Source organism: Taudactylus pleione, unplaced genomic scaffold, assembly GCF_031769625.1.
Source record: "Taudactylus pleione unplaced genomic scaffold, aTauple2 ptg000886l, whole genome shotgun sequence".
Taxonomy (NCBI): Eukaryota; Metazoa; Chordata; class Amphibia; order Anura; family Myobatrachidae; genus Taudactylus; species Taudactylus pleione.
Window position 1 is genome coordinate 1,171,543 of NW_028285287.1, and position 12,552 is coordinate 1,184,094.

Genomic DNA, 12,552 nt, shown 5'->3' on the forward strand with positions numbered 1-12,552 from the left:
AGAAGCTCTCTGGGGCTTGCGGCCACGAGACCCTACCACAAGGGTCTCGTCGCAAGCCCGATGGTCGCGATGGTCTTGACCATCGCAATCATCATCCTGGCCGCTCGCAATAGCTGTGGGTGGTCAGCTATGCGAGCGGCCAGGAGGCCGCACAAAAAAACCCAAAAAACAAAAACACCCCGTTTCAGAGCAAGCGCTCTATCACAGCGTCCGGCTCTGAATCAGGGCCACTGTTCCGTCCTTCACTAATATGTACAGCCTCGATTGAGATATCGTGCGATTGGCCATGCAGCACTGCCAAGCATACGATACTGCATGCGACCCCCGGAAGCACTCAGACAGGCATACACACTGCACAATATGCCCAAATCGTGCCGGTATTGTGTAAGTGTGTACCCACCTTAAACGCTTTTTTGGTAAAAGAAAAAAAAAAAAAAAAAAAAAAAAAGACGCCTGATGCTAGCAGAGTTGCACGGGACCTGGCGGTTCACTCACACGAGGCGTACTGAGGATAGATGTAGGACATATCTGTACCCAACTTCCTTCCTCAAGCAGTAACATGTACTTCTTTACAGCAATTGTAGACGATGGTGATCAACAATCAGCAACAATCTCAAACCCTACACATGACCTACGATCCCAGCACACATGCCATGCATTTCATAAGATATCTAGAACCGAAACCAGAAACACTGCTTCACATTCATTCTGAAGCCAATGAAAGGTGGTGTCCTGGGGGTCAATACACACAATATACCCTAGCAACTCCCTTTTAAAGTCTATTACACTGTTACACTATCAAAAAAGGGAGAAGTCAACTGAAAGGATTTGTGATTTAATAATCAAGACTATAAATTACAGAAATACCAATTATAAAAACATCACTATTGAGTGGAAGGTTTCAACTAAATTGTCAAAGTTGACAGGTCCAATATACAGCCTATCATTAAGCTGAGGACCAAAGATCACCACAGCACTAAAATCTACCTGACCTATTCAATTTCAGAAGTGCAACTATTCTCAAAATTACTGGGCTGATTTTCTAAAGCAGAACAATTTACAAATGTATGAACTGGTTATTTTTTATCTAACATTAGTGGGGGCAAATGTTGATGAGGTGAAAAATTATGCCATGCATGGCAGTGCACCAATCAGAAACATATGCATGGACAATTCTAGTCCTAGAAAATAAAAGGCTGCTATATGCAAAAAGCATGTGATGCACCGTTCATATGCAGTGGGGTAACAAGCTGGAGATCAGGCTAGTAAGGATTAAATTGATTATATAGCATGAAAGCAGTTGCAAGTTAACAGGCCAGTCATACATATCACCTGATTTACAGTGGCATCTATCAAGGACTTTGGCAACTAACCGATAGAGAAATGAATGTGTTAAATTGCATATATCAGCAAGTTTTAAGAATGTTAATATTATGCCCATGTTAATTGAAAGGAGTTAATATTTAGAGTATTTTTCCAATTGAAGGACCAATACAATTCTATTAAAAGTACTGCAACAAACTCAAATAAAAAAAACATTTATCAGGGTGTGTGAGAGAGTGGTATGGGAACCTTATGAAGTGTGAACTGTCAGGCATTAGTGCTACATAGCAAAGTAAATCTAATAAAAGTGGGGCAGCGATTACCAATAAATACCATTACAGCATTACTTTACATATTAGAACAAGATTGTAGGATTAAAGGAACTTTCAAAGTAGATACTTTGCCATGTTAAGTCTCAGATGTGACCATTTGGCACACTAAACAATCAATATATAGCCATAATAAAGTGAGAATGTTTCTGTTTTATTGGTCTTAAAGGCCATATTAGCCATGTTTATTCCAAAGTATTCAGAAACTAATAACAGCACCCTTAAATATATTTATGTAGAAGCCTGTCACACAGGATAGTCCCTAAAACAGACCAAGAAAGTCTTAGTAACACTAGACAATATTACCACCATTAGCAGTTTACTTACATTCGCTACATAAAAACACAAAGAGGCGGCCAAAAGGTTTGTCTTTATAATATAAAGTACCAGACCCCAGCCATCAGCACAGTACAGCCTCCCAATGTTAGGGGCAGCCCATAAACTGCTGAGGACATAAGTAGCTCTTCACTAGTATAGGATGCCCAGGTCCTGGGTTCCCATCCCCTGTAATACAATGGGAGCATATACACTGATATAGCTGCTGTGCTGGTAACTATACAGCCAGGGAAGGAGTGCAGGGATATCCGGGGCATCTGTGTATGGTGAGAAGAGGCCGCACACACAGCACGGAGAGAGGGGGGAGCACAGGCCGGAGCCACTTACATTTCTGAAGTCCAGTGTTCATCTGCGGGTGAGGGAGAAGCTGTAGGCGAGGTCCTGGCTACCAGGCCGGCATGGCAGAGCTGCACTGACGCCGCACACACAAGGGCCACACTCCTCCTCCTCCTCGAACTGTACAGGGAGAGAAAGCACAGGTCAGTCCGGGGGCACAGCGCGGAGACAGGCTGCGGGGCGTAGCCACGGGAGGGCCGCGGATGCAGCCAGTATGCGACGGGAGCCCGGCGGCAGCCCCGGAAAGGGGGAGAGAGACCTAGCGTACACACCCGGGTGCGAGAGGCCGCAGCGCCGCGCACTTACCTGGGCCGGACCGTACGACGAGCAGCAGCGCTCAGCCCCGTCCTCCTTCTGCTGCCGCCGCTGATGATTTGCTAATCACTAGTATTTGGTGAATCAGCAGCAGGAGCTGAGGAAGGGGCTGAGCCCGCTCATTGGTCCGCCCGGCGCCGTTGACGTCAGCGCGCAATGCGCGTGCTACGAGGTGCCTTCCCGCGCGTGCGCACCTTGCACCCTCCAGCCCAGAGACCCCGCCCCCTCAGCCATGTCATTCAACCGCGCATGCGCACCCAGAGTCTTTGACTCCAAAGAAGTATTGATCAGCTAATATTGTTATATATTTTATTTCCCCATCCGCAGCACAGGACAGGAGTAGTACTAATACACTAGCAAAATAATTTTATAGGCACTGTTCTGATAGAACTAAATGCAGTGTTTATCAAAAGAATACTCATCACTCACATGTACTATTGGGCAGGGGCGTAACTAGGTATATGAAAGCCACAAAGCAAAAGTTTGTAAAGTCCCCCTATGTACCACCCAATAGTGAAAAAATGGATATAGAACATGTAGCTTTAACATGTTCTATATTCCCCCCCCCCCCCCCCCCCCCACCACCACCGATGTTTGTGCAGTTGAGCCATGTTTTGCTACGGCCAGCCTAGAAAGCACTTACTGTGCACACACCAATTTGTGCGACGGCCTACGCTTTTGCATACACCATTACTATAACCTGAGACAGCAGCTGAGATCCATGGGCATTTCCTGGGTGGTGACCTAAAATGAGCGCAAAGGAGGAGGCAGCATGGGCATAAGGGCATGTGGCTGCACTTTCTTTTGCAGCACCACTGACACAGTGGCCATATTTTGAGACAGTTACAAGTCGATGTTGTGACCGATGGTGTGGGTCGATGATTGGATCCAGGGGTAGCTCAGTCCATGGCACAGACATAAACAAGAGGAATGCTTCAGCCTAAATTTGCATATTTTCGCACTTGCAGATTCGTAAGAAATCACAACCACGTATGAAGTGCAGGCACTTCTGGATCAGGCCCTACAGGTGTGTTTTATCCATTTCCTTAATGTGGAGCAACTAATGCATCCTTTCTGACTTTTTATTATATCCTACAGCACCTTTACCATTTTTAAACACATCAGGTATAACAACTTGTAATGTACATTAGTAAAGCAATAGATGCCTTCAACACGGGAGATTGGAGTGACTTAGGTTATAAATGTAATCAATTGGTATGTCTATCCATACTCTCAATCAGTAACAGTCTTATACAATAACATGGCACCAGTGTATAGCTAAATCCCAGAGTCTAAATATTAGAAACTTTATTGAACTCTATAAAATGTAATTATTTAAAGTTGTAGAAACAGACGTAGCACTGGTATATGCATAAATCCAGTACATTCCCAGCTCAGCCTCATTTAGTATTACCTGTCATAGATGCGTGGGTTTCCTCCGGGTGCTGCGGTTTCCTCCCACACTCCAAAAATATACTGGTAGGCTAATTGGCTCCCAACAGAAATTATCGTGTGTGTGTAATACGGAATATAGATTGTAAGCTCCACTGGGGCAGGGACTGATGTGAATGGCCAAATATTCTCTGTAAAGCGCAGCGGAATGTGTGCGCTATATAAATAACTGGTAATAAATAGCTACAACCACTGCAGTGGGTGAGCCCATTATTAGAGGCCCTCATGCAATTTTTGTCCATTACCATGAATGTATACATATGGATTGCTGTAATGGAGGACAACATATTATATATACTTAGAGAGCAGCCTTCTATCCTTCAAAATGGTCACCTATTGTTGTAAACCCACAAACAAAAGCGGTTCTTCTCCACAAAAATCACTGTAACAGGCTTTAAGCAGCAGCTTAATTGGTAATCTTTTCTCCTTCAGTTTGTTGCTGCTAGTAATGATTGAGAATTCTTCACATTTTACACACTATGTGACTACCATAGCACCCACCATCACATTACACATGGTGTGCAGAGGCACCTTGGAACACCCCTTTCAACTTTGTTTTCATTGTGACCTCCTCCCCCTCCATTTCGCCCCTCTGCCATCACGACATGCTGAGATCTACGACACATGCTGAGATCTACGACATCTACGCCACATGATAATTTTACTTGGCTATTATCTTACAAACCATTACCATCAAATGCATGCTTAAAAAAAAAAGAAAAAGAAAAAAAAAAAAAAGCTACTTAAGTTTTTAAGAGAAGAAAAAAAGAAAAAGAAAAAAAAACTTAAAATCAAATTATATTTAATCAGAAAGATACCAATTTGTAATAACAGGTCAGCAGAATTTGAATGTAAAATAAACAGTTACACGTTGTAACGAAAAAACAGACAATTCACTGCAACTCCATGTAAGAATCTCACCTCTCACTGGGTAAACCAGTTACCACCCGATACTAACCATATGACCAATTATAAACGGCCTTATTATTCTTTAATGAAGCAAGCAGGATTCATGCAGCTATTTCCCATAGAGGAAAGAGGGAGATAGACTATACACGCCTCTCTCCTCTGATCTCAGATTTGCTGCATGAACTTCCTATGTAGTTTGGAGGAGATTATATTATGTAAAAGTAACATGATTTGAAAGTGGGACTAACCTGGGCAAGGAATAATATCAAGTACTATTTTGTGCAGTATGACCCACCACATTTCAATAAGTGTTGGGGCCATGCATGATGCTTGACTCGGCCTTAAACAGAGAAGAGCCTTGGATGATGTGGCAGGAAGGAGCAGGGAGCCACAAGTGAGGGTACAGTGAGTTATCTACCACTTCCCGCTTCATGGCCCCTCATCCACAGCTCATATTGTCTGCATGCATACCTTGGGCTGAATGTTACCCATCACGGATGTTGGGTACTAAAGCATACCTGTAATGAAAGATTGAAAAATCTGATTTCAGAGCAATGCCTAAGTGGAACCTAAATGCAATATCCAGTATTTAACACAGACCCATTCTAGAGATAGCTGTGATTTTCCTTCTAGATATACGAGGTAAATACTACATTTGAGGTTTTCCGGATACCCATGCTTGAGTCCAGATGGTTAAATCAAATTGACTGACGTACTATTTAAGTCACCTGTGCTCAAGCATGGATATCCTTAAAACATTGACTGTAATGGTGGACTTTGTTAACCTCTGCAGTACTGTCTTCACTGTTCCACAGACTGGTTCTCTTCCCAGATTACTTGCTTGAAAAGTGGTTGCCGTAGTCCCGACAGAATTCCTGGCATCCTACACCCAGCACAAGTGGTTTACTGTGCCACAATTATGTTACATCCGTCAGTGCAAATAGTTTGACATTGAATTTTAAAAGGCACACAACACAAAAAAGCATAAGAGCGAGATAACTCTAAACAAACAGAGCAAGTTGAGGGTTTAGTGCAAAAAAAAAAAAATGGAGAGAAAAACAAAACAAAACTGTATACTGTACATCTTCTGACTACAGAGTACTGACAGACTGTAAGGGAACGAGCTTCCATTGGGAAGGTTGGCCATTCTGTCCTGCCGTAGCTGAAGTTTCAAATCAGATCAGACAAACCCAAATATTCGAGCTTGAGCAAGACATCTACCGGTAAGCTTTCAATCTCTAATTATTATACCAGTGTGGCATGTCGTAGAAGATCAAGACTGCAAATACGATTAATGCACCATTCATCAAGTCAGTGGTTACAATGAATAGACCATCACAAAATAGGATAGCACCGGTTGGATCAGCAAACAAATAGCAACTAAAGCAAATCGATCATTAAAAAACTGTCACAATTTCGCAGATGAATCATATTTGGCTGAGAATTATATAAGAGAGCACCTTTTAATATGATAAGGGTCCACCTGCCAGCTACAATTATATTGACATAAACTGAATTACAATATTGTCACACTGTCTGCCAAATATCCTTTTTAGTCTATAAAACATTTTGGACCCAGCACCAGGCCTCCCTGTCATTTATTGATGGGGCTCCACCATTTTACACACTACAATCCTAGTCTGACACACTGTGATATGATATTGATTTATAATATAGTATGTAAACTCTCAGGGCAAGGCCCTTCTCCCTAGCACCATCTACAGATGTGTCCACATACATCTATCCTCCGTACGCTATAAGTAGGGTTCGGATTTCTGAAAAGTTCGAGTTTCCCCACCTGACTCGCATCTGAAATCGAGGCAAAACGTCATCATCCCGCTGTCAGATTCTCACGGGTTTTGGATTCAATAAAAGGTCCCCACATCGGCGCCATTTGTTCACTCCGGCTGTGGACAGTGAAACAGGAGGGTGGGAGTTGTGGTGCTGTTGTCGTCCATAGGGGCTGGCTGGGCTGTGTTGTGCATTCTGTTGTCTATAGGGGCTGTGTCCACTCCAAAGTCCATAGGGGCTGGCTGGGCTGTGTTGTGCAGTGTCCCATAAAGGCTGTAGTCCTAAAGGGGTGCTGTAGTGTTGTCCAGGGGGTGCTCTGTCCCATCAGGGGTGCTCCCCCCAAATGCAAAAAAACACATTTTTCCGTTTGTGTGCGCTGTAGCCGCACGTGCATCAACAAAGTAGCGCCAAGCGTTCGCCTGTGTCTTAAGTAAAGGGCCAACTGGCTCGTCTGTTGAAGGGTGGTGTAACCCCCAAAGTGCCTAAAAAAAATAAAATATACATTTTTCTGTGTTTGTGTGCGCCTTGGCCGCGTGTGCATCAATATCACATAAATGGAGGACAAAAATTTGTCAGATAAAATAAAATAGGGAAAGATCAAGAACCACTTCCTCCTAGTGCTGAAGCTACTGCCACTAGTCATGACAGATGATGAAATGCCATCAACGTTGTCTGCCAAGGACGATGCCCAATGTCATAGTAGAGGGCATATAAAATCCCAAATGCAAAGTTCAGGAAAATGACCTTAAAAAATAAATTTAAATCGTCCGTGTCGTAAATGGCATATTGGCAAGTTTACATTTCTCTTCAGAGTGGCAAGGAACGGCTAAGGTCCTCCCCTATGTTCATGACTAGTGGTTCAGCTTCACATGACGATGGAAGCCCTCCTCCTGCTTCAAAAATCAAACGGGTTAAGCTGGCAAAAGCACAGCAAAGAACTGTGCTTTCTAATTCTAAGAAGATATCACATATCACTGGACGGGAAGAGGTGGCTCCTTCCACCATTTGCACGCCGTCTGCAAGTGCTGGAAGGAGCACCCACAGTCCACTTGCCGATATTCAAATTGAAGATGTCACTGTTGAAGTACAACAGGATGAGGATATTGGTGTAACTGGCGCTGAGGAGGAAGTTGACGAGGAAGATTCTGATGGTGAGGTGGTTTGTATAAATCAGGCACCGGGGGAGACAGTTGTTGTCCGTGGGATGAAAAAGCCCATCACGGTCATACCTGGGCACAAGACCAAACATTCCACCTCTTTGGTCTGGAAATATTTCTATCCAAATCCGGACAACAACTGTCTTGCCATATGTAAAGGTGGAATAAGTAGGGAAGTAGGGGTAGGGACGTTAACCACCTAGGAACATCGTCCCTTATACGTTACCTGCAACACGTTCATAAAAAGTTACTGTCAAGTTCAGAAACTGTGGCTAAGACCGTAAGCAGTCCAGGGACACCTAAATCCCTTTTTCCTGTTGTATCCAAGCGCCTGCAAACCACACCGTCAACTCTCTCCTCAGTCAGGATCAGAAGTAGTCCTGCAGGCCATGTCACTGGCATGACTGACTCTCCTATCTGCGATTCCTCAGGAGGATCCTGCATTGCTACGCCAACTGCTGCCGCTGCTGCTGGGAGTCGTTCATCATCCTAGAGAGGAAGTAGGAACATCACTACTTCTTTTATGACCCTCCAACAGTCCTTAGCGAGGAGGATGAAGAACGACAGCAGTCATCCTGAAGCAAAGCGGATAACTGAGGCCTTGACAGCTATGTTGGTGTTAGACATGCGTCCGGTATCAGCCATTAGTGCAGTGGGATTTAGACAATTGATGGAGGTAGTGTGTCCCCGGTACCAAATCCCATCTAGATTCAACTTCACTGGGCAGGCGATACCGAGAATGTACAGAGACGTCAGAAAAAGTGTCCTAAAAAATGCGGTTGTACCCAATGTCCAATTAACCACGGACATGTGGACAAGTGGAACAGGGCAGACTAAGGACTATATGACTGACAGCCCACTGAGTAGATGTATCGCCTTATGCAGCAACAACAGCAGCGTCACCAGTAGCAGCATCTCAGAAACGACAGCTCGTTCCAAGGCAGGCTACGCTGTGTATCACCGGTTTCAGTAAGAGGCACACCGCCGACAACCTCTTAGAGAAACTGAGGGAAATCATCGCCCAGTGGCTTACCCCACTTAGACTCTCCTGGGGATTTGTGATATCTGACAACACCACCAATATTGTGCGGGCATTACATCTGGGCAAATTCCAACATGTCCCATGTTTTGCTCACACAATAAATTTGGTGGTGCAGAATTTTCTCAAAAACGACAGGGGCGTGCAGGAGACGCTTTGGGTGGGCCGAAAAATTTCTGTCCACTTTCGCCATTCAGCAACTGCGTGCCGAAGACTGAAGCGCCAGCAAACACTCTTGAACCTGCCCCGCCATCACCTGAAGCAAGAGGTTGTGACGCGGTGGAACTCAACCCTCTATATGCTTCAGAGGATGGAGGAGCAGCAAAATGCCATTCAAGCCTATGCATCCACCTATGATATAGGCAAAGGAGGGGATATGCACCTGACTCAAGCGCAGTGAATGATTTCCGTGTTGTGCAAGGTTCTCCAACCCTTCAAACTTGCCACACGTGAAGTCAGTTCAGACTCTGCCAGCTTGAGTCAGGTCATTCCCCTCATAAGGCTTTTGCAGAAGCAGCTGGAGAAAGTGAAGGAGGAAGCTCTGTATGTGGGACTTGTGGATGAAGCCCTTCATTCGCTTTGCCAGGATTCGAGGGTGGTCAATCTGTTGAAATCATACCACTCCATTTTGGCCACCGTGCTCAATCCTAGGTTTAAAGCCTATGTGGTGTCTCTCTGCACCTCTGCAGGATTGTGTCGGCCGGAAAAAGACTTGCTGGTGAAACCACTGTCAGCTGAAGCGGAACGTGACATGTCAACAGCTCCTTCTTCATTTTCTGCCGCAACTGGGGCTGCCAGGAAACAACTTAGGTATCCTAAGCAACCCGCTGGGAGTGATGCAGGGCAGACAGGACCAAGTTTGGACATCTGGTCCGGACTGAAGGACCTGGCAACAATTTCTGACATGTCTACTGTCACTGCATAGGATACTGTCACCATTGACAGAATGGCGGAGGATTACATCAGTGACAGCATCCAAGTAGGCATGTCAGACAGTCCGTACCTGTACTGGCAGGAAAAAGAGGCAATTTGGAGGCCCCTGTACAAACTGGCTCTATTTTACCTAAGTTGCCCCCCCTCCAGTATGTACTCCGAAAGTGTTTAGTGCAGCCGGGAACCTTGTCAGCGAAAGGCGTAGGAGGTTGCTTCCACAAAATGTGGAGAAGATGATGTTCATCAAAATGAATTATCAATTCTTCCAGGGAGACCAGCCTCCATAAAGTACAGAGGGACCTGTGGTGGTGGATTCCAGCGGGGACAAATTAATACTCTGTGAGGATGAAGATGTACACAACACTGAAGAGGGTGAGGAATCGGTGGATGAGGACGACATCTTGCCTCCGTAGAGCCAATTTGTGCAGGGACAGATTAATTGCCAGCTTGTTTTGTGGGGGCCCAAACAAACCAATCATTTCAGCCACAGTCGTGTGGTAGACCCTGGCGCTGAAATGATTGGTTTGTTAAAGTGTGCATGTCCTGTTTATACAACATAAGGGTGGGTGGGAGGGCCCAAGGACAATTCCATCTTGCACCTCCTTTTTCCTTTGCATTATGTACTGTTTGGGGCCTAGTTTTTCAAACTGCCATCCTGTCTGCCACTGCAGTGTCACTCCTAGATGGGACACGTGTTTGTGCCGCCCACTTGTGTCACTTAGCATAGTCATCCAGCTACCTCGGTGCAACCTTTTGGCCTAAAAACAATATTGTGAGGTGTTCAGAATAGACTGGAAATTCATGTTATTGAAGTTAATAATAGCATAGGAACAGAAAAACCCACAAATTCTGTAATTTTAGCTGTTTTTATGCTTTTTTTCCAAAAAAATACAGATCCAAAACACAAAACCCAGAACCCAAAACACGGAAGGGTGGTTTTGGCAAAACCAATCCAGATCCAAAACACGAAGAAAGATCCAGATCCAAAACTGAAACACGAAAAGTGGCCGGTGCACACCCCTAACTATAAGTTATGTTACACGATGTTTCAGTGCCGTGCGACTCGGTAACACTGACCTTCTTATTGTGTGACATACACCAGTGTATACTCTTTCAAGCTTCAACAAGTTAGCCAACACTTGCCCGTTATTTGTTCTACCCAGTCTATGTTTATGGTGTTATAGTATATCGTTAAGTGTGTATGAGCCTTAATATTAGCCAGGTGAATATCCCCACCAGCAAATACAATTGCTATTCCACTACTTTATGGGGTAAATTTACTAAAGTGAGAGTTTTTGGAAGTGAGTTTTAGAAGAGATGTTGCCCATAGCAACCAATCAGATTCTACTTAACATTTAACTAGCACCTTCTAAAAAATAATAGCTAGAACCTGATTGGTTGCGTTTCAATAATATACCCTAGTTCAGTGTTTCCAAAGTTCAGTCCTCAGGGATCTCTAACAGGGCATGTTTTACAGATGTTCTCAGCATCACAAGTGAAATAATTAGCTCAATCTACGGCTCTTTTAAAATATGCACCAAATAGGAAATCTGCAAAACATGCACTGTTGGGGGTCGCTGAAGAGTGGAGTTGGGAAACACTGGCCTATATAGCAGAGGTTCCCAAACTCCGCCATTACAATGCACCATTTAAGGATATTACCTTAGTCAATGTGATTTGACCATCTAGACTCATGCATGGATATTCTTAAAACCTGAACTGTAATGGCAGACCCTCCAATATGACCCCTTCCACCAGGTACACAATGCTCTGCTCCTGAACTTTCCATTTAATTCATGAGTGCAGTCATGAGAGACTTTTTAACCCAAGTGATGGCAATTATGAATTAAGTGGAAACTCCAGGAGCAGATAACTTTGTACCTGGTGGAAGGAGTCATGTTGGATGGTCTGTAATGGCGGCGTTTGGGAACCTCTGCTATATAGGGCCGTATTCAATTAGGTGCGAAAAGCCATGATAGGTGAAAGTATTGGTGATTGCGTCTTTTCGAAAATATTCGCCGTATTCAATTGCAAAGACTTTTTGCATACGCGGAAAGTCAATGCAATGTAATAGGCGAAAAAGTTTCTCCTATGAATACTCGGCGGAAAAAAGTGCAGAATTGCGGTTTTAGGGTGCAAAGGTGCAGAAACCACTCTGCACCATTTGGACAACCCCCCAAAGGATAACTGCGTCAGAAAAAAAGAGGAACACCCCAAAAAATTATTTTGAAAAAGGGGGCAAAAAAGTTCAAAGTAGCGGTACAAACTTAAAGACTATCGAAATGGACTTTGGGGGGGGGGGGGGGGGGTTCTGCAAGTACCCATTTTCAACTACCCCAAATTTGCTGGGAATAGTTATTTCCTCCCAAAAAAATTGCTAAATGCTATTCTTCACCACTTATGCAAAGACGCTATATGGAGGCAATTGAAACCAAATAGCTCAAGGGGGGCTAATCGGGGACATTTATACTGATGCCCAATGTTAGTGCATCTTTTGGGGGGTGTCAGGCCGATTTTCCAAAAACTTACAGCACTTCGCATGTTTGAGTTTCTCCGGGACGCATTTTCGCGTCCTTTGGAATTGAATACGGCGAATAGCGGGGGCACACACAAAAAGTTTTCGCGTACAAAA

General features: G+C 44.3%; 1 protein-coding gene across 1 annotated transcript in view; it reads right to left on the reverse strand.

The window, feature by feature from the left end:
- The window catches only part of FAM222B (family with sequence similarity 222 member B), a 189,192-nt gene that overhangs the window by 32,804 nt on the left and 143,836 nt on the right, over window positions 1-12,552 (reverse strand). The window contains exon 4 of the mRNA XM_088458991.1: window positions 2,316-2,444. Within this exon, the coding sequence (XP_088315117.1) occupies window positions 2,316-2,337 (22 nt within the window). The 5' untranslated portion in view covers window positions 2,338-2,444. The remainder of the gene's footprint in view (window positions 1-2,315; window positions 2,445-12,552) is intronic.